Source organism: Myodes glareolus, chromosome 9 (assembly GCF_982192425.1).
Source record: "Myodes glareolus chromosome 9, mMyoGla1.1, whole genome shotgun sequence".
NCBI lineage: Eukaryota > Metazoa > Chordata > Mammalia > Rodentia > Cricetidae > Myodes > Myodes glareolus.
The window spans coordinates 48,860,966-48,881,487 of record NC_142034.1 but is presented as its reverse complement, the minus strand read 5'-3'; the positions used below and the strand labels follow the sequence as shown (position 1 = coordinate 48,881,487).

The 20,522-nt window shown below is 49.1% G+C and overlaps 1 protein-coding gene across 7 annotated transcripts in view; it reads right to left on the bottom strand.

Moving 5' to 3' along the window:
• Positions 1–20,522, bottom strand: part of Rap1gap2 (RAP1 GTPase activating protein 2) — a 212,232-nt gene that overhangs the window by 119,207 nt on the left and 72,503 nt on the right. Inside the window, exon 1 of one of the 7 annotated variants that reach the window (XM_087910324.1) lies at positions 19,183–19,338. The exons of the other annotated variants lie outside the window; for them this stretch is intronic. Coding sequence (XP_087766450.1) covers positions 19,183–19,289 — 107 coding nt within the window. The 5' untranslated portion in view covers positions 19,290–19,338. Of the gene's footprint in view, positions 1–19,182; positions 19,339–20,522 lie in introns of those variants that run through there. 7 annotated transcript variants of the gene reach the window in all.

The following is a 20,522-nucleotide window of genomic DNA, read 5'->3' as shown; positions in this document are numbered from 1 at the left end:
GAGTCAGGAAGCAGAGAGGTTCTGCCAGGGCAGGAGGAGGGATGGGGAGTGCCTGGTAGGGGGAGAATTGGTGTTTGGATGATGAGCTCTGGAGGAGGGAGGAGATAGTTGAAAGCATCCAGATTCTAGAATAAACAATGCCACGGTAAGGTTTATCAACAGACATTTAAAATGGCACACTGTAGGTGGCGCGAACTCTATCAGGATAGAGAGTGAATGCTTGCCTGGCATCCCAGCGCTCAAGAAGCTGAGGGAGGAGGGTTTTGAGTTCAAGACCTACCTGGGCCACATGTTGAATTCAAGGCTAACCTAAGCTCCTTAGCAAAACCCTATATCAAAAGATCAAAGGGACAAAAGTAAAAATGAGGTCGATTGGTTCCCCCCCTGCCGTGCCAATGGCTCCCCCCAGCCTTAGAGTTAAGGCTCAACCCTGACCCGCTCAATGCCCCCATCCTGCTTCACTCCCCTGCCCTTCCCCCACCCCACCTTCTGCCTGCTCGCCTCACCTAGCCAGGCTGAATGGCTACTGATTTCTCCAGCTGGCCATTCGCACTGACACATCAGTCGGCAGCCCATCTTTCTCTCCTTCCCAGAGTCACCATTCTCCAGATCTTGTCTACCTATGTCCTGTTCACCTCTGGATCTCTGGTGCAATGGCCCTTCCTTGAGAGGTCAAACAGGGGTGTCTATTCTAGACCCAGGTGCTCTCTCCTGCTGCTGTCCCCACCCCCCAGCCCTTGTAATGACCAGTTAAGTGCCTGCCTTCTGGGTTGAACTATGAGTACCAGGAATGGAGCAATCTGTCTCATTCCCTCTGGGGTCTCATCATACACTAGCTTTCAGTATCAAGTCAAGGAGGACCAGGGCGCAGTTGAAGCCTTCACTATAAGGGCTTGGAGACCAGGCCAAAACCAGGTGCATTGCAGAAGGCAGGGAAGGGAAGGAATGAGCCAGAGCAGTGCACGGTTGGTTGTGCCTGGTCAGCAGGGATGGCTTTATAACCTTGTGTGTATACACAGATACACACACGTACACATACAAACATACACACAGGTGTAATAAAAATAAATATAAGATAGTCATAGCATAATCCATCTCAGCCATTTTAAAATATACTCATTGCCATGACAAATACTGCGGCAGCCGGGTGGTGGTGGCACACTTGCAAGGCAGAAGCAGGAAGATCTCTGAGTTCAAGGCAAGTCTGGGCTGCAGAGTGAGTTCCAGGCCAACTGGGACTGGGATTTGGAAACCCTGTCCCAAAATACAAACAAACAAAAAAAAGAATGCTGTGGCCCGGTCCCAATGGATACATTTACAAAACTCCCACACCTAAGACTTAGTGAACATTGAAGAAGAAGGCCTGGAAAGATTGCAAAAGGCAGAGTAACAAATAGGGGCTTTACGGTGAGATTGTATCTCCTAGGAAACTCAGAAGCCACAACCATCAAGTCTCATCAACATGGCTGCTGAAACAGGACCTGAACAAGGAGGACACTGACAGACAGGCTGACATGGAAGGACAGACTGGCTAACATGGAAGAAAGACAGACAGGCTAACATGGAAGGACAAACTGGCTAACATGGAAGAAAGACAGAAAGACTAACATGGAAGGGGAACAGCTCACAAGGCCTCAACCCTGAACAAAGAACTATAGGCAAGTACGGAACGCTGAGAGTGGGACCAATCCATCCCCATGGAAGAGCACACCAACTGGTAGTCTAATGCCAGAGGTTCAGCCCTGAAAACATGTACACACAAGTAATATGACATAAGCTGGTCAGGTTATATTTAGGGTTATATGTCTATATATATTCACATACTCATGTACTAACAATTAATGAAAAGTGAGGCCATGAATTTGAAAGACAGCAGGGAGGGGTATATGGGAAGGTAGAGGGAGGAAAAGGAAGAGAGAAATTATGTAATTATACTCTCAAAAGTAAAAATAAATTCTTAAATGTTAAATGAGAATATCTTTTTAATTGATCGTGGTGCTGCACAGCCAGGCATCACTAATGTCTAATTCCAGAACTGCCTACCCACCATCCTGAAAGGAAGTTGGTCTGTTGATATGTGAATAGCTAATACACTACATGGTTCAAAACCCAAAAATTTTAGAAAATTCACTGTCTTATCTTTTTTATTATTATTTTACATGTATATATGACTGTGTACCACATGAATGCCTAATACCCATAAAAGCCCAAAGAGAGTACTGGAACTGGAATCACAGGCAGTTGTGAGCCACCATGTGGGTGCTGGGAATCAAACCCAGGTCCTGTGGAAGGACAGCCAGTGCTCGAGCCACTGAACCATCTCTCCAGCCCCTACTTTGCTTTATCTTTTGTTCCAATCTATTCAGTTCCTGTTGTCCCCTGAAATGATTTTTACACATCCATTTGAAGTTTCTTTATGCAAATACTACAGAGAGTGACCCTTCTGTAGCTGTGGGGGGTAATTCTGGAGGGAATTTAGGGTATTCCCAGAATCACCCCAACCAATACTTCCCTCTGTAAAACCTATGTAATTCTTCCCCAAACTCTAAATCGTCTCTCAATGACTCTTAATGGCTAAAAGGCAATGCTATGAAAATAGTGTCACACTGTGTCACTTAGAGAAAGGTGAAAAGAAAAACGGTCTGTGACTATTCAGTACAAGAACAATTTCTTTTCAAACAGTTCCCATCAAGTTTGGTAGACTCCATGAGGACAGACCCTGATGCAGAGGGCTACCTGTACCAGTCATCACAAACACAAAGTCTTGTTTACCCCCTCCCGTTTTATTTCCACAGAAAAGCATGCACCTGCTACACACTACTCTGCACCTCACTTTCATTGTGTAAAGTGTCTTGGGAACCCTTTGGTCATCATCCAAACCACTTCTGCATTCTTCAAGTGCAGGAGTCGTCTGTGGCATGCATGTGAAATAACCAGTGTGATCAGTTCCCTCCAGACAGGCATCTGCTGTTTCCAGTATTCTACTACCTCAAATAATACTCAAGACAATCCCAGTCGATGAGCTAGCCATGCCACATTCTGAGACACTCTCAAGGCAGTTCATTGTGTCAAAGGGAATACACATGTTTTCACCTTCTGGTGTGTGTGTGTGTTGTGTGAGTGTGTGCATACGTGTTTACAATTCACATGCACATAGAGGTCAGAGGACAACCTCAGCTATCACCCTCAGGAGCTGCCCTTTGAGACAGGGTATCTCATTGGATTGTAGCTCAATAATTAGGCTAGACTGTCTGGCCAATAAACCCCAGTCTCTACTCCCAGCGCTGAGATTACCAGCATGTACCACCATGTCTAGTTTTTTACGCCAGTTCTGGGAACTGAACTCAGATCCCCAAGCTGTTGAGCCATCCCCTCTGTCCCTCTGAAAGGACTCTTAACCACTACATGATCCACACTCTGGCTCCCAGAGCAAGCACCCTTCCTGTGCTGGCCCAGGGATAAACATAGACTCTTGTCCAATCGCAACTTCCTCTTTAGAATTTGTCTAGCTGGAGCTGTTGAAAGTAGCTTTCATTCCTCTGCAGAGGTCAAGAATCCAAAATGTTTTGCCCACGGTGAACTACAACTGTGGATCCAATGTCACAGGAACAGATGACCCAGGAGGATAAAGCCAATCCACAGACAGACACCAAGTCAAAAGACGGGGAGGGACGATGCAGATGGCCCTGGAGCCAGCTGTGCCTGAAGCCGAGTCCTTCAGCACATGGGAATGCCTGCCGACAACCTGCTCTGTTTGGCTAATGAGGCTTTCTGGCTCTCAAGAGGCCTGATTAGTGCACTGTAGAGGAAGGGAAATCCCAATTTGGTTATAATTGGAGAAATGAGTAAAAATTTATGCAGATGTGACTCTACAGAGGCCGGGAGGACAGACAGGGGGAAAAAAACATAATATTGATGAACAGTGATCGCTGCTGAGTCTCTGCATGAGTTACATGTTTTCTGGGTTTTCTAAACTATCTGCAAGCAACGTGGATTTTAAAATATATTACAATTAAGAACTAATAATGCCAGCCTCAGGTTGGCAGGAAGCAGCCCCGAATGAATTTAGAGAAAGGTTCTGAGCCTTGCAGAGGTCAGGTCGGCACTGAAACCCACACTGCGGGCAGCTCAGGCCATCAGCACTTGTGCTGCCAATGCAGGGAGGACCAGTAGGTCACAGAAGACACCCCACTGTCACCAAACCCAAACCTTCACTCAGGTGGCCCAGACTCTGGCCTCCACATCCTCATCAGCCATGGCAAGCCTCTGGGAACAGCAGAGTCCCACACAGCTCTGTTCATGGGCAGCCGCAGCAGGCAATGCCTGGATGAAAAGGTGGCTCACACAAAATGGCCCAAGGCTTCCTGGACTTCTCCCTGGACGTGGCTCACCTTACCATAAGGAGGATGTAAGATGGGGCTGTTAGGGAGCTTTTAACTTCACTAGATGGAGCGTTTGAGAAGACTGTGACTTCCTTGGGGATCCTCAAGGTACACGGGCTTCAAACACACCTCAGTTCTTAGAGGCCAGGCTAAGGCCACTGTGCCCACCACATCTCAACTAGAAACAGAGATCCTCTCATTTGCTTCCTACATTTAGGGTCTGAATGGCGTCTGCTTGAGAATCTTTGTTTTCACTATTTCAAACACTTTAAAGTATGAAATTACACTGTGATGAAACCATTGCTGCTATCCATTTCTAGAACTTTCCATAGCCCCTACTAAAAACTCTATATCCACTAACCAATAATGTGTCCCACACTAGGCCCTGATCATCTATATCCTACCTCCTGGCTCTGAGCTTGCGTAGTCCAAGTATGAGCATGCTGTAGACTAAACAGTTATGTACCCCCAAATTCATATGAGTTCCTACTTCCCCGACAAAGTGAGGGTCTCAGTGGGTGATTAAGTTAGTAGGGCAGAATTGTCATGAGTGGGATCTATTCCGTGATAAAGGTGGTCCCACAGAATCTCCCTGTATCTTCCTCTATGAGTAGAAAGGTAGTAAAAAAGATGGCCATCAGGACAGGAGAGATGGCTCAGTGGTTAGCTGGTTATCAGCACTGGCTGCTCTTACAAAGGGCCTGGATTTGATCCCAGGACCCACTGGTGGCTCGGAGCATCTGTAACTCCAGTTCCAGGGGATCTGACACCCTCTTCTGGCTTCTATGAGCACTAGGCATATATGTGGTGCAGACATAGAAGCAGGCAAAACACTCATACACATAGAATGTTTTTTGAAAAGGGGGAGAAGGCAAAGGCACCTTGGGTAAAGAAGTGGCCTTCAGCAGGTACCACAACTAACAGGGCCTTGACAATATTCAATTCTCAGCCCTTAGAAGGTAAGACATAAATGTCTGCGGCTTAAACACCAAGTTTCTAATAGCTTGTTACAGCAACCAGAACAAAGTAAGGCAAAAATGCAACCACAGGGACCTGTCTCTCTGCGTTTGGCTCATTTCACTTCCCATAATGTCTTGATTTCCTCCATGCTACAAGACAATTCCATTCTGTTTATAGCAGAATAGTATTCCACTGTATGGATCTACCACACCCTGCTCATCCATCCACTGATGAAGGACACGTGTGTTGCTCACCCATCCACTGATGGAGGACACGTGTGTTGCTTCCACACCAGCCTGTTCTAATGAGTAACTATTTGAGGCCTGCTTTCAATTCTTTACATCCTCAGAGTAGACTAGCTGAATAAAAGTTTTGTTTGCAGCAGCAATCCCACTCAAGAACAAGTAGAAAGTATCCAACAGTCCTCTCTCCATCTCACAGCAAGGAAAACTGAGGGCCACAGACTGAGTGCTGTAGCCATTCTGGATTATTATGTATCTGACCTCCCTAAGTTTCAGTGAGGCTCCAGGCTGCCCGCCCTGCCCTTCTGCAGTTTTGTATTTTTGTTATCCAAGGGTCTCTACCTCTCAACCTCTGAAACTGCTGCTGGGCCTGGTCCTCAAACAGGGGAGTGGATCACAAAGAGACAGCGCCATTCTCAGTCGGGTCCCTGGGATCAAAAGCACGCTCTGGGTCCCATGATGCATTAGCAGAAGAGGATGAGAAGCACTGCCCAGTCCTAGAGCTGAGGGGCCAGTGCAGGGCTGACCTGCTCCCTCAGCCAGGGTGCAAGACAGTCACATGTCTGACACCTGTGTTCAGGACGGGCTCAAGAAGAGAAGTCCCGGAGAGCTTACCGCAGAAGACTAGGGACCCCAAGCTGCTGTGCCTACCAGTGAAAGAAGCCTCGCCAGCACAGCCATGATGCCCTACATCAGGCAGAGACCCGCAGTTGAGCTCCCAGCCAGACACGCAAGGGCAAATCAAGATCGAGACCAACTAGCCCACCAGGCCAGGAGACAGAGCCACTGTGGGGTTTGCCCACCTGGCCAGGCGACAGAGCCACTGCTGAGGTTCCTGCCTGCCCACTGCCAACACACACCAACTTCTCCAGGCGGTCCTTCCTTTGTTCTCACCCAAGCAGAGCCAGGACCGGTCACAAAAACAAAACCCTGACTCCTATTCATCTAGTCAAAGATCAAGGGTAGGGATGTACCCCACTAAGCCCCATCTGAACTGTCTCTAGGACATCCATTGATGCTGTTCTTTATATATATATATATATATATATATATATATATATATATATATATATATATATATATATGCAGACTATAAATCTCCAGCCTGCAACAAAGCCAACCCGGAAGTATAGCCTAGCAATAAAACCAAACCCAAAAAAGAAAACGAATTTGAATCTGGATCCTGCCATGCCTGAACCACCACCCATCTCCGTTAGCTTGCCGGCTAAGCCAGGGTCGGGGCAGGGGGACCACAACACCAAGACTCTTTCTCTTTACAATAAATAAAACCTAAAACCAAAAGAGAGTTACTTGGGGGGGGGGGGGTTTGTTTGCTTGTACTTACTGGGGTTTTCTTTGTTTCTTTTTTCTTTTTCTTTTTCTTTTCTTTTCTTTTTTTTTTATGGGGTAGGGTTTCTCTGTGTAACAGCTCTGGATGTCCTGGAACTTGCTTTATAGACCAGACTGGCCTCAAACTCACAGAGATCCACCTGCCTCTGCCTCCCGAGTGCTGGGATTACAGGTGTGTGCGCCACCATCGCCCAGCTACTTTTTTTAAAGATTTTTTTGTTTTGTTTTGCTTTTTTAAGAACATGATCTCTCTATGTGACCCTGGCTGTCCTGGAACTCACTATGTAAACCAGGCTGGTCTTGAAGTTAGAGAGATCCTCCTGTCTCTTCCTTCCAACTGCTGGGATTAACACTACCATAAATGGATTTTTTTAATGTATATGAGTGCTTTGCCTACATGTATTTATGTAGGTGCCCAAGGAGACCAGAAGAGGGTGTCGGATCCCCTGGAACTGGGATGATTGCCATGTGGGTTTTGGAAACCAAACCCAGGTACTCCACAACAGTAGCAACTACTCTTAACCACTGAGTCATCTCTCCAACTCCGAGACTGCTGATTAATTCAGATAAATTACCAATCAGAATTGGGTATGGTGGCTCATACCTATAATCCCAGCACTAGGGAGTCTAAAGCAGGAGGATTGCCACAAGTACCAGGCCAGCATGAACTGTTGGACCTTGCTCCAAAAGTCCAAATAAAAACCAATCAGCAGAAAGTTGCCTGGAGTGAACCCCTGCTGCCCCTCAAAGGCACAGACTGTCTGGGCTCTGTTTAATTGAACTGCTAGAAGGAAAGCAGCACAGAATAGTTTCAGGAGCCACACTGCCTGCCCCTGCTCTGGGATGCTACGCTGTGAGCTGGAGAAGGCGAAGCAGGCAAGTCTTTCACTGCCTAACCTGGCCTTCTTTCCCTGACATTCAACACCAGCTACACACCAGCGGCAGCGGGCGGTGTGCCCTCAGGCCACCCTGACAACCTCATTTCCACTACTCCCCAGGTGAAATCCACACTGCAGTCAACCCAGGCTCTGAGGTGCATTCTGCGCTCTTCCCACCTCCATCCCCTTGCTGGCGCTCTCTAGGTTAGCGGCACCCTGCACCCTTTCCTACCTCCTGGAAATCCTGTCCACTCCTCATGGGCCACCTCCAATGCCAACAACTGCATGCTGTCTTTCTCAGGGGCTCCCCCTGACTTCTGGCCTCCCAGATACCCCTTCAGACCCCACACTACTTTGCCCTGGGTTCTCCCCAGCCCCGCATACCAGGTCTCTCCTGCTTGAGTCAGGAAGGAGGTCTTGTCCCCCTGAGCCCTGTCACATGGTACCTAGGACACACCTGCACTCCACAAACACCAACAGGGAAGAACACAGAGTTGGGTATTTAGAACACACCCCTCTTCCACGAAGGGCTGTAATTTGCAGTTGTATTTAAGAGAGTAAACAGTCAGCGACACAGTGAGGGCTAGAGGCACTTTCCAGAAGTGAGGGGGACCGGCCATATGGACCCAGCTGCCTCTCTTCCCATCGCTTGCCCCACAGCCTGTGTCCAGTCTCCACGTGGCCATGCCCTTGGGAGACCTTCTCAGCTATCAGTCAAAAGCCTTTCCCGGAGCACCTGCAGGTCCTCTTTCCAGACAGCCTGTTTCAGTTACCTCTTGATTTGCAGTTTCTGCCTTTGCGTCTTGGGTTAAATATCTTATTAAAATATATGTCCTATTAAAATACAGAACATGTGGGTAACTGTGGTTGCAGCCAGCCCTGCAATTCCTCTCTAATTAGTGAGGACAGCTGCCTGGCAGCCAGGATGCCCGTTAGCATTTCTGAGGTCTAACATGATACACCCTTTCCCAACTTGATACACCCTTTCCCAACTTGATGCTCCCTCACCCCTCGGCTTAGACCCATCATTCAGAAGTCTTGCTGCTCTAGACACCTGTCCTGTCTCTTCCTTATACATGTGTGTGTCTATGTGATGTATGTGCATGTGTTTAATATGCTCAGGTGCCATGGGTTTGATGTTTGGAGTTTTGTCATGAGCCTGGTCCCCTCCACTACAATGCCCTTCCTGGGCACTGAAAAGCAAGTGCAGCAAGCTAAGTACTTCAACCAGGGCCACCACACATTAAACAGGAGGCAAAGAGAGACAGAACTGGGCATCAGACTGTCCCAGTGCTGCTACACAAGCTGGGTGACAGGAAACACTATGAAGAACAAACATGATAAAAATAATTGACAAACAGGGAACAAAATTAAGTTAGGTTCAGGCACCATCCCAGTGCATGGCCAGAGTTGATTCCATCTGTATCCCAGACTAGTAAATGTCCAGAGTGGGGCTCCATGTATGTTCCCAGTCCAGTGCATCCCCAGAGTGAGCCTCCATCCAGGCTCTGAACCCCCCACCCTCTATATATTTCCTTAAGCTTACGTAATACAATGTATACAGTCTGCCACAATTTCTGTCCCTTTCTGTGAGGGCCATTCCTGGGGTGAGGGAAGAGGAAATCCAAGGGCAACCCCATCCAACAACCCAGCTCCTACAGCTCAGCTGTAGGTTTTCTTGGTCTAATCACAGTGCACCTATCCCAAGCCAATAGAGCCAAGGGACACGCAAAGCTGGGGTGTAACCCTCAGGCTTAAAGAGCTAGCTACCCTGAGAGCTCCACCCTAGGCCTCATGCCTTGCACATGCCACGTTCTGTGTGTCGTTGCTGAGACAGATAGCACTGTGCGCAGGCGTGGACACATGAACAGGGTCAGTGAACAAGTGGCCGGCATTTTAGGGAAGGCCCAGCAACACTGCCAAAGCTACTGGTTTCTCCAGGGAAGACTGAGCAACAGTTATAACATGGGATCTACAATCATAAAATAAAAACTTAAAAGAGGAAAAAATAAAGACAGGAAAATTTGTGACTTCAAGACCTGCCTGGTCTACCTAGTTCCAGGTCAGCCAGAGCTACACAGTGAAAAAAGGAAGGAAGGAAGGAAGGAAGGAAGGAAGGAAGGAAGGAAGGAAGGAAGGAAGGAAGGAAGGAAGGGTGGTGAAGAGAAGGCTCAGTAATTAAGAGCATAGGCTGCTCTTCTAGAAGACCTGAATTTGATTTCCAGCACCCACATGGCTGCTAACAATTGTCTGTAACTCCAACTCTGGAGACTCCAGTGCCCTCTTCTAACCTCTATGGGCACCAGGCATCATGTCCATGGCATACATGCAGGCAAAACACTCATACACATAAAACAAAAATAAATAAATCTAAAAAAAACCCACCAGAAAGCCAAACAGTGATGGCACAAGCCTTTAATCCCAGCACTCGGGAAGCAGAGGCAGTGGATCTCTGCGAGTTCGAGTCCAGCCTGGTCTACAAGATAAATGAACTTGACAGGGACTCTAGAGAATGGCAGTGCAGGACTTTGATTCTATACCATCCTTCCTATATCCACAGCAGCCACCACAGTGTGTGCGGCAGGGGACTCTGCAGGAGTCCCTTTCTGATTTTCACCTCAGGTGCAAGCTCCTAGGTGGCAGGGATGGCACCACCGCTGTCACGGTGAAACACAGGGGACTCCTACCGCCACTCCAACTATACTCTGTGATGGACCGGGGTTAAGAATGACCTCACGGAGCTGTAGAAACTGCTTTGCTACCCAGGGCCCATCATCATGCCCTGAGTCTACCTTACAGCATTCGGTATGGATAGGAACAATCTTTATAGTAAAGAAACAGAACAAGACAAAGGCAGAGAGAGAGAGAGAGAGAGAGAGAGAGAAGGGAGGGGTGACTCTCACCAAAAGGCCTGACCCTTCTTCCTACAGAGGAAGTAGGCTAACTCCAAGGCTTGGCAGGGCCAGCTATCTCAGGGCACACATAGGGCCAATGTGTCTCCAGAGACGTCCCCAGATCCTGGAGGGCTCCAGGCAGGACTTGGCTGAAGCACCAGCCTTCATGAAAGAGTGTGTTCACAGCCGATAAGCTTAAAAGCAAGTGACAATTTTTCAAGGCACCCTTGCTCCAAGGGCAGTGAATAATCACGGCACTGGCTCCAGGTTCTCACTGAGTATGTCTGGAGAAGAGAAGGTCAAAGCAAGTTCACTCAGCCCCAGAAATCAGGCTGAGTTCTCTAACACTGTCCTCCAGAGAGAAGACCCAGGGCTCCCACTCACAAACCCTAATGTTGAGCTGAGCACAGCGGCACAAAAGTGTAAGTCCAGTCCTTGGAGGGACAGGGGCTGAAGGATCATAACTTCAGGCTAGCCTGGGGCTGGACAGCAAGTTCCAAGCAAGCCTGAGCCACTGAGACAGACAAGGTTTAAAAAAAAAAAATCTGTACTTTTGATCTGGGTGGTGTCTACTCAAGTCAAGGTTCATCAGGTAAAGGAGTGTGCCACTGCGTGTTCCACTGAGTGTGCTGACCTACCCTGTACGCTCGCTCAGAAGATACACGATGGAAGGAGAGAACCAGCGCCCACAAAGCTGACCTCTGACCTCCATGTGCATATCCCAGCATGTGCAAGAGCGCGCACACACACACACAGAGACGCAAAAACAGATACATGGGAAAATAAATAATAAAAGCACAATACATTGGTTCGTTACATGCCCCATGCTGGCCTCCACAGTCCTGGGACACTGGTGTTTTGTAGCCCAGTTAGTCTGTAAGAAATTGTCCTCAAATCTTAGACACTTCCACATCACCTTCCCGATTTTCCCCAAATCCTAGTACCACCTGACAATGACTTCTCTAACAATTTTCTTTAAATTGACTTGCAATTTTTGACTTAAATTTGCTTTTTTAAAATGTTATGTAACTGCCATGCATGGGAAACCAGCATAGCTTGCCAGAATTCATTTTTCAAAATAGCTATTAAAATAAAAAGCACTTGTCCACCTGAAAACATCTTGCCTACCTCAGTTGCTTTTAATGGCTTGGGCAGGCAAGAACCTTGATTGGTAGGGGGTGGGGTTGTGGATGGAAGGAGGCCTCAACGTAAAATGACTTAGAATCTTCCTGGGCCCTTGGGCAGTTCTCATGTGCACAGAAGTGATCCTCGTTGGTTGAACCAAGCAGGCCTGGCAAGCCCTCTATTTGGCAACACCATGGTAGGCAGCCATCTGTGCTCCATGCGGACTCCAGAGGCATAAAACTGTATTTAGAGAGAAAGATGTATTAGCTAATGGCAATTGTTCACTAATTCAGACGCCCACTGGCCCCTCTGCCATAATGAAGGGAATCTGCTTTTGCCTCTGAGGCAGCAGCTCGAGGAGGAGAGATCTAGGAATCCAGAGCCAAGGACAGCCTGGTGCCCTGCCTATCCTAGGGACAGTTGGGGCTGAGCCCGGCTCTTAGTGCCCATGGGTCTCAGTATCATGCAGAGGCAGGGAAGGGGTCAAAAGAACTAGGAGAAGATGAGCAAGAGTGACCCATCCTTTGCCTTTCTCCCTGAGGTCACACAGAATGACCTGAAATGAGAAAGGGGCACCTTGAAACCTGCCTCAGAGGAGCGATGCAACATTGATGGGCTGCTGGGGACACGGGCAACAAGCACGTTTTACTTGGGGAAGTCACAGCCTCTCAAGCCTCACTGTACCCATTCAACAAGCATCCCACCGCACACCTCCTACTCTGGGCAATGGAGATTCTGCAGGGTCACAAGTGAGGCCAATGGTCTCCATTCACAGCCTGGACAGAGCAGTAGCTATTATATTTATTGCATAAACTGGGTGTCAGTTCACATAAGCACAATGAAACAATCACAGGAAAGCAAGGGCAACTGAAGTGAGTGGCTTAGACTGCCTGGCCTTGGGAGCTTTGGAGGGGGTGGGGCAGGGGTTAAGAGTCAAGGGAAGGAAGGAAGCAACAGCCAATTAAGTCACAAACAGCAGGTGCAAGGGGCCTGGGGCAAAAACATGCTGACAAGTTCCAGGGACAGAAGGGAGGACTCTGCAGCAGAAAGGGAATCATAGGGCATGGTAGGAGGCAGGAGGAGGCAAGACCACTGTTGGCTTTCCTCTGAGATAGAATGAAGAACCAGAGAAAAAGCAGAGCCTTTCTGAATGAGTAAAAGGCTTGATTTTATGTGACTCTTTCAAACTCCTAGATAAGAGCTAAAAGCAAGAACACCAAATAGAGCAGTAAACTAATATACCAAGCCTGTAGAGGTGGTGCATACCCACAACCCAATACTCAAAAGCCTAAGGCAGGAGTATTGAGAGTTCAGATGACCCTGGGCTACAGAGTGAGACTCTATCTCAAAAACAAACAGTAGTTCAAGAGAAATCAAATCAATTCATTTATGCCTTGGATTCTGTCCATTAAACTCCAAGGGTCTGACTCTCAAATGCCCAGAGAGATTAATCACTGGACATTGGTTAAAAGGAGATCTTTGGGGGTTTTTTGGTTTTGTTTTATTTTCCAAGACAGGGTTTCTCTGTAACTTTGGAGCCTGTCCTGGAACTAGCTCTTGTAGGCCAGGTTGGCCCCAAACTCACAGAGATCCGCCTGCCTCTGCCTCCTGAGTGCTGGGATTAAAGGTGTGTGCCACCACAGATAGGCTGAGATCTTTGTTCTTTAAAGCAAGGACAGCCAACCAAGCAGGTAACATCCAAACATCAGATGTGAAGAAGCAAGAGACTGTCCCATCAGAAACAGAAGGCCCCAGCTACCTCCCAGGACAAGAACAAGCTCCCATGTGCTCAGGGTTGGGAAGTAGATGGTTTCCTACCCTGTACCCCTTCCAGCTCTGGAACTCTGGGACTGAGAGGCCTGGGCTCCTGGAGACTGCATAGGCTCAAACTTTGCATCAGCCAGCTAGCTCACAAGGCTGTCTCCAAATCAAGTCTCCTCCTGGAGAACAGGTGCAAAGTCCAGGAACAAAGCAATCATGGCTGCTAGCTCACCAAAATAGACACCAAATACCTTCAGCAGTATATCATGCAATCATGACAGTAAACAAAGGAGCCAAACTCACCCCTGACAGAAGCCTTTAGTCCTACAGGATAACTTACAGGTGACAAGGCAGACGGAAGAGCTTGGTAAACACCAGGAGTCTCTGACCACAGAGGCCTGACAACGGGAAACTTCAGAAGCTAAGGTATGGTTCCGTGGTAGAGCACTTGCTTAGCATAAGAAAAAAAGACAAAGGAGGTGGAGAGGGCTCATTCCTTCAATAAACAAGTTGTAATGAAAAGAGAAAGAATTAGAAGAGGAAATTGTATAGATTGAGAAGTACACCCATCACACTTGATTACCTGAATATTGACTCAGAAACCCTTTTATGACAATGGGGAAATTGGAATAATGACTAGATAGATTACGGAATTACTGTGGAGCTGGAAAGATGGCTTGGTGATTCAGAGCACTCCTGCTCTAGCAGAGACTGTGGATTCAGTTCCCAGCATCACCACAGCTCCAGGGAGCTGAAGCCCTCTTCTTGCCTCCATGGGTAATCACACACATGTGCACAGACCACACAGAGACATGCACACATACAAATAAATAAAAATAAATATCTTTTAAAGAGCCTACTGCTGATTTTAGAAAGGTTTGATAACTTTTTAGGGATACTTATCTTTAAAACACACAAACTGAAACCCGTCTCAAAAAATGCATATGGAAGAATGAAGTGATCTAACATCTTGGATTTGCTTAAACATAATCTTTGTGAGGAAGCAGGGTGGCCAATGAATGAACCAAGACTGACCATCGGTTGATGACCACAGAACTGAGTACTACACCATACACTTCTCTGTACCTTTGTGAATTCCTGAAAGACCTCAAGGCTGCAATGTGGCTCAGTGATAAGAGCATTCGCCTAGCACACACAAGGTCACAGGCTTGGTATTAACATGCCCAAAAGGTTTCATGTTACTTTTTTTTTAAATAAAAACTAAGGAAAAGCAGGCTTTTTCTAACAACCCATACCGAAATGCCCCTGTAAGGTACACTCCACAAAGAGAAATCACCCTCAGAAGATTCTCTGCCCCGTATCACTGCCTGCCAGCAAGCATTTGCTAAATGATAAGAGAAGCCATGTTTTCCTCCTTGGGATCTCCAGGATGGGAATGGCCCCAAAATAACTCCCTCTGTTTAATGTTTTGTTTTGTTTGTTTGTTTCATTTATTGCTAACTACCTTCTGATTCGGAATGTTATACCCAAGGCCACACCAACTTCACCACATCCGAATTAGTGAACAACTGCCATTAGCTAATCCATCTTCCTTCCTACCAAAGTGTTGCTGTCCCCCCTAAACTACATCTTCCCCATCACCGACTTTTTTCATAATGCTGGGGGCTGAACCTAGTCCCCCACATGTCGGCACACACGCTGAGCAAGTGTCCTACCACCGAGCTGCATCCTCTATCCCCTTTTTACTTGGTTTCGAGACAGGGTCTCACTAAATTGTCCAGGCTGGTCTTGAACTCACTCTGTAGCCCAGGTAAGTTTTGAACATTTGATTCTTCTGCCTCAACTTCCTGATCAACTGGGATTACAGGCCTGTGTGGCAAAGCCCAGCTTCCCGCCACCCTCACCTAACGCTACGAAGAAGTACTGTGGGTCTTGCCTCTTCTACCAAGCTCTTCTCGATGAACCCATGTTAAAGGAACTCCTTATGCTGTGATTTCAAGCTACAGTATTAGAGAAGATGTCAGATTCAAGCTCCTCCCAAACACAGGACTGATTTGGAAAGACTCCCTATGACAGAACCTTGCAAGTAGTCAAAAGGGGACAGAACCTCCAGGCTGTTCCAAACTCTGGAAGAGATCTGCTAAGACTGAGAAACTGGGCTGGTGAGACAGCTCAGAGGCCACCAAGACTAATGACTTGAGTTCTAGCCACAAGACCCACAAGGTAGGAGAGGATTGACCTAGCAAGTTGTCCTCTGAATTCTATACGTACTCCAGGGCACGCACACAAACACACACACACACACACACACACACACACACACACTAAATTAGCATAATAATTCTTTAAGACTGACAAACCCCATGCTTATTTCTAAAATGGGTAAATTGAGACTGGAGCTGAGAGAACAACTCTTTAGGACCTACCAAGAGACCCTGGGAAGCTCCTGATCCCTTGCCTTTGGGACACCTGCCTCAAGGCCATCTTCCCAGGCACAGCAATCAGCCCCTTTGTGTGTAATATTTTCAAGGAGCATGGAAAGAGGAGACAAGGACCACTAGAGCATCCCTGCCAGTCACACATCACCATTTCATCCCTAGAGGCAAAGAGCCCAGAGTGTTCTCTGCATATGCCTGTCAATTAGAGGTGCTGGGAAGATCGATGGAAGGATCAAGCCTCTGGAAGGATGGGGAGGGGCCTGACTCTGCGCTGACCCCATGATGAGAAGGGATGGAAGGAAGAACTCCGCAAATTTAACACCCAGCACGGAGTTTAGGGAAGGGTTATCGAGAGCTAGCAGCTGCCACCTGCCCCCAGATTCCCTGTGGCCAGCGGGCACCCGCAGAGCAAGGGTCAATAGTATGCACCACAGATTCCAGACACTTAAAGATACAGAAACTCCAGAATAAAGCAAGAGCAGAAACAAAAGCTACTTTACACCAAGATGAAGCTGATCCTCTCTCTGAGGAGGGTAAGCGCATGGCCAAAGGCATCCGGCTATACCAACAGAAGCACCAGATGAAGCCAAGGATGGTGGGGACAACTACTGTCTGCATGGCTGGCAGACAAGAGCATCCACAAAGGGCAGACCACCATCAGGCATCCTGAACCCAGCAGACCTCTCCCTGGGCCCCGTCAGCCACCTCATGGAGTACCCCCAGCCCATGTCCATCTCTCTGCCTCTTTTGCCTGTGCACAGTGAGCCTTGACCACTGCTGATAGGGCTGTAACCACCAGACATCTTTCCTTAGTCGGCAAGGGCACAGGGCCTGTGAGAGATGGGAGCCATTCAAACCACATCCCCTTCATCCATACTGTGGGTGAAGACATAGCCTTTTTAGCTACATCCCCGCCCATAGTATAGCACTTGAGCCTAAGCAAGCCCTCTGTGTGCAGGCAGAATGTGAAGCACAAGGGGCTGAAATCTGTATCATCACCTCATAGCCAATAGATAAGACAAGGCTCAAAGCTCTACATTGTACAGGGTACTTTCTATCCCATCACATAGTCCGTCTTCGGTCAGGAACTGGTTACATGTGCCTGCCTTCCCTCTCATCCTGGTACTTGGGATGGACCCTCATGCTAGGAAAGTGCTTGACCACTAACTGAGTCATATTCCCAGTCTATATTAGTAGTGAATTCACTCTGAAGGTCAGGTTGGCCTTGAACTTGTAATCCTCCAGCCTCAGCCTCCAAGGTGGTATCACAGGCAAGCCCAGCTAAACCTGTCTTTCTATGGAGCACATTTTCCTTCTCTTTCCCCAAAGCAGAACCTGAGACTAGCCACTCATCCATTTCTTTAGTGCCAGGGGTTATGACCCATTCAAGGTCTAAAAGCAAAAAGATTCCAGACCCAGAGCACTGGGTTCCTGGGTCTCCCAGCAGCCTTTCTACTGAACACCTGTGTTCTCAACATCAGACACCAGAGTTCACTAGCCATATTCGATATCACTTATTTTTTTAAGATTCTATTTTAGTTTTATGTACATGTCTATGATGGAGGGTTGCACAAGTGAGTGAAGGCACCCTGGGAGGCCAGAAAGAGGCTTCAGATCTGCTGAAGCTAGACTTACAGGCAGCTGTGAGACACCCTCCACACCTCGCCCTCCTCACACATGGGTGCTAGGAACTGAACTAGGGTTCTCTGGAAGAGCAGGAGATACTTTTAACCATCGGGTCATCTCTCCAGCCTTGACACATATTTTTATTACAACTGCTTCAAATGAACAAACACATCCTCAGGATCACCTACGGTTAAGTGATGCCTTATATTATTGCCACAAATGGAAATATATAAGTTCCACTAATGGTAACTAAGAGGGACTCCTGAAAACAAAATGATCTCCCCTCTAGGCAGACCCTCTCTCCCACTTCAAGAGCCTGAACCAGAGCACTCTCGCGGATTACAAAGGGAACGTAAGCAAGGAGCCAGTGGGTTGGTGGCGGCACATCAGGAGGCAGAGAAAGAAGGAGCTCTGTGCATTCAAGGCCAGCCTGATCCACAGAGTGAGTCCCAGGACAGCCAAGTCTACACAGGGAAATCCTGTCTCAAGAAAACCAACAAACAAACAAGAAGGGGGCAAATAATCTTGAGGCCAGACTACCACCATGCTGAACCTTTCCCTTTGAAGAAATCGTGTGGAGTGGTAGGTAACTGGGAAGAACTTTCTTAGCAAATGACTCAATGTTACTTCATACTCAACCTTAATCATTTCCCTGGCATCTCATCCTATGCTGTGGGAAACATCTCATTAATCCACATTTTGGAGAAAGGGGAACAAGAAGAACCAGACACGACCTAGCCCATATTCTTAAAGCCCTCCTCTTTGCTGCTCAACACCCCAGAGACAGTCAGCCACCACCTATGTGTCTGTGACGGTAATACCCGTGGGGGTCTATGGGGAGGTGCAGCACTACCCACCCCAGCAGGACCCCTGGAAGTCAGGCAATAGGTTCCAATATCCTAGGTTGCTAGAACCCTAGCATAAAAGTTAGTTATGGCAATAACCTACAAGAGCAGGTCTCTGAGATTTAGTGGTGTCAAGTCTGCATCTGGAGGCTGGAGCCCAGGCAGCTGCCTCAGACTTTTCTCCCTACACACACACACACACACACACACACACACACACACACACACACACACACCGACTCCACACGTTCCCCTCTGCCCAACACAGATGTCCGGGTGTCCCTGAAATAGCCCGAGAAAACAATGAGAAAACAATCTTTAACGCCCGGGAGCAAACAGGAGAGCGAGTCAAAGAAGGGAATACCCAAAAACAGACACGGTGGGGAAGCAGGGACTGAGCCACCTCCAAACTTGGTCCTTGCCGGCACCCAAGCGCAGAACACGCGGAGCCAGGCAGGCAGCTGAGGGTTCAGCCAAGTTGCAGAGAAGCTAGGGCTGAGCCAGTAGCTCTACACTCTTCCCCACTGCAGGCTTTGGGATGGGTACCTCGATCTGCAAAGGCAAGGTCTAGGAGCCCTCTGACTCCGCTAGCGTCCCGTCTGAGCCAGCCAGCCTTTTTCTTCCCATTCAAAGGGAGTCAAAAGGAAAAGTCTACCCGAAAGAAAACTGGAATTCATCGCAAGCGCGGAGGACAGGGGAGCAGGATGATGCCAGCTTTACCTTTTCTCTTTATTCTGCTTTCGAGATTTGTGCAGGAGTCCGATGAGCACCACGGCGGCTCGGATCCCCGCCTTTCGGCAATGCATCCTCCCGGCCGGCTGGGACATGGCGAGGCCGCTGGCGGTGCCCGGCCGCGCCCTCGCCCGCCGCGCGTCCCCGCCGCCGCCCCGGCTCCGCGCGCTCCGCGCTGCCCGCGCCCCGGCCTTTGCCGCCCGCCTCGCATGGGCCCCGCCCCACCTAGGTGCGCCCGAGGGTCAGGTGACTGGGCGCTCACTTCCCGACGACCTTCAGCGTCTCCCTGGGGCCCGCGGGGCGTCCGGTGTCCGCTCCCCCAGCGCGGGCATTTCCGAGGCTCACTCCGGGCGCGGTTGGCCAGCGGCTCCGGGGCTCCCGCTCCGACGCACCGCCCGCCCCGGCCCCGCCCCGACTCCGCCTCCCGCGCCGGGGCGGCTGACTCCCCAGCAGCCAGAGACCGGGTAAACCAGGAGACCCAACCCGCGCGAAGCAACCCTAGGGAACTCAGGCGGCGGGACTCGGGAGAGCAGGGAACCGGATCCCGGGGAACGCAGGCGACACGACCCTAAGGAGAGCAGGGAATCGGATCACGGCGACTCGATCGCGCTGGGAGCTGCGGGACTCGACGCCCGAGTTCGCAGTTCGCACACTGCCCTGAGAGCACTGGTCCCCGGCCTTTTCTCTCCTGTGCCCAGTGTTTGGGTCCCGGTCCCTGTCTCCTGAGCTCCGCCAGCCACCTCAGGCTCCCTCCCCAGGCTGACGCACTCTCAGGCCGGCGCTCCGGGATACTTCTCCGATGCTGTCACTGGCTTTATAACAGGGGAGGAAAAAAACACACACACGGAGAAGAAACTGCGCGTCCGCCACCACCCTGTCAGTGTCCCAGATAAACCGCCTTTGCGTACGGCCGCCGCCTGGGCACCCAGCCCCAGGGTCCCACTCTGGATAGTCACTGGTGTACTCCCGAGACCAGTCGAGAATGGGGGGGAGGGGTTTGAGGAGAGCGATCAGGAAAGACGCTACCTCCCAATAGCACCACTACGAGTCCGCGAAAGGATTCTCGTGAGCAATGCTGGAAGGACCGGCCTCGGAATTTAACAACATAGGAATGGTGAGCAACTTCACCCGGGCTTGTCTCCTCCTACAGTACCAGGTTAGTCGGCGAGCCTCGAGTCCTGCGCCCGCATCCACCGCGTCCGACCCTCAGATCTCCAGCACATGGTGTGAAAGCTCCATCCTGACTTGATCCCAAAACGTCGCAGCTCTTAGTTAAGGAAGGAGCGGTGGCCTGAGCCCTAACAGCATCGGGCTTCACTCAAGAGTCC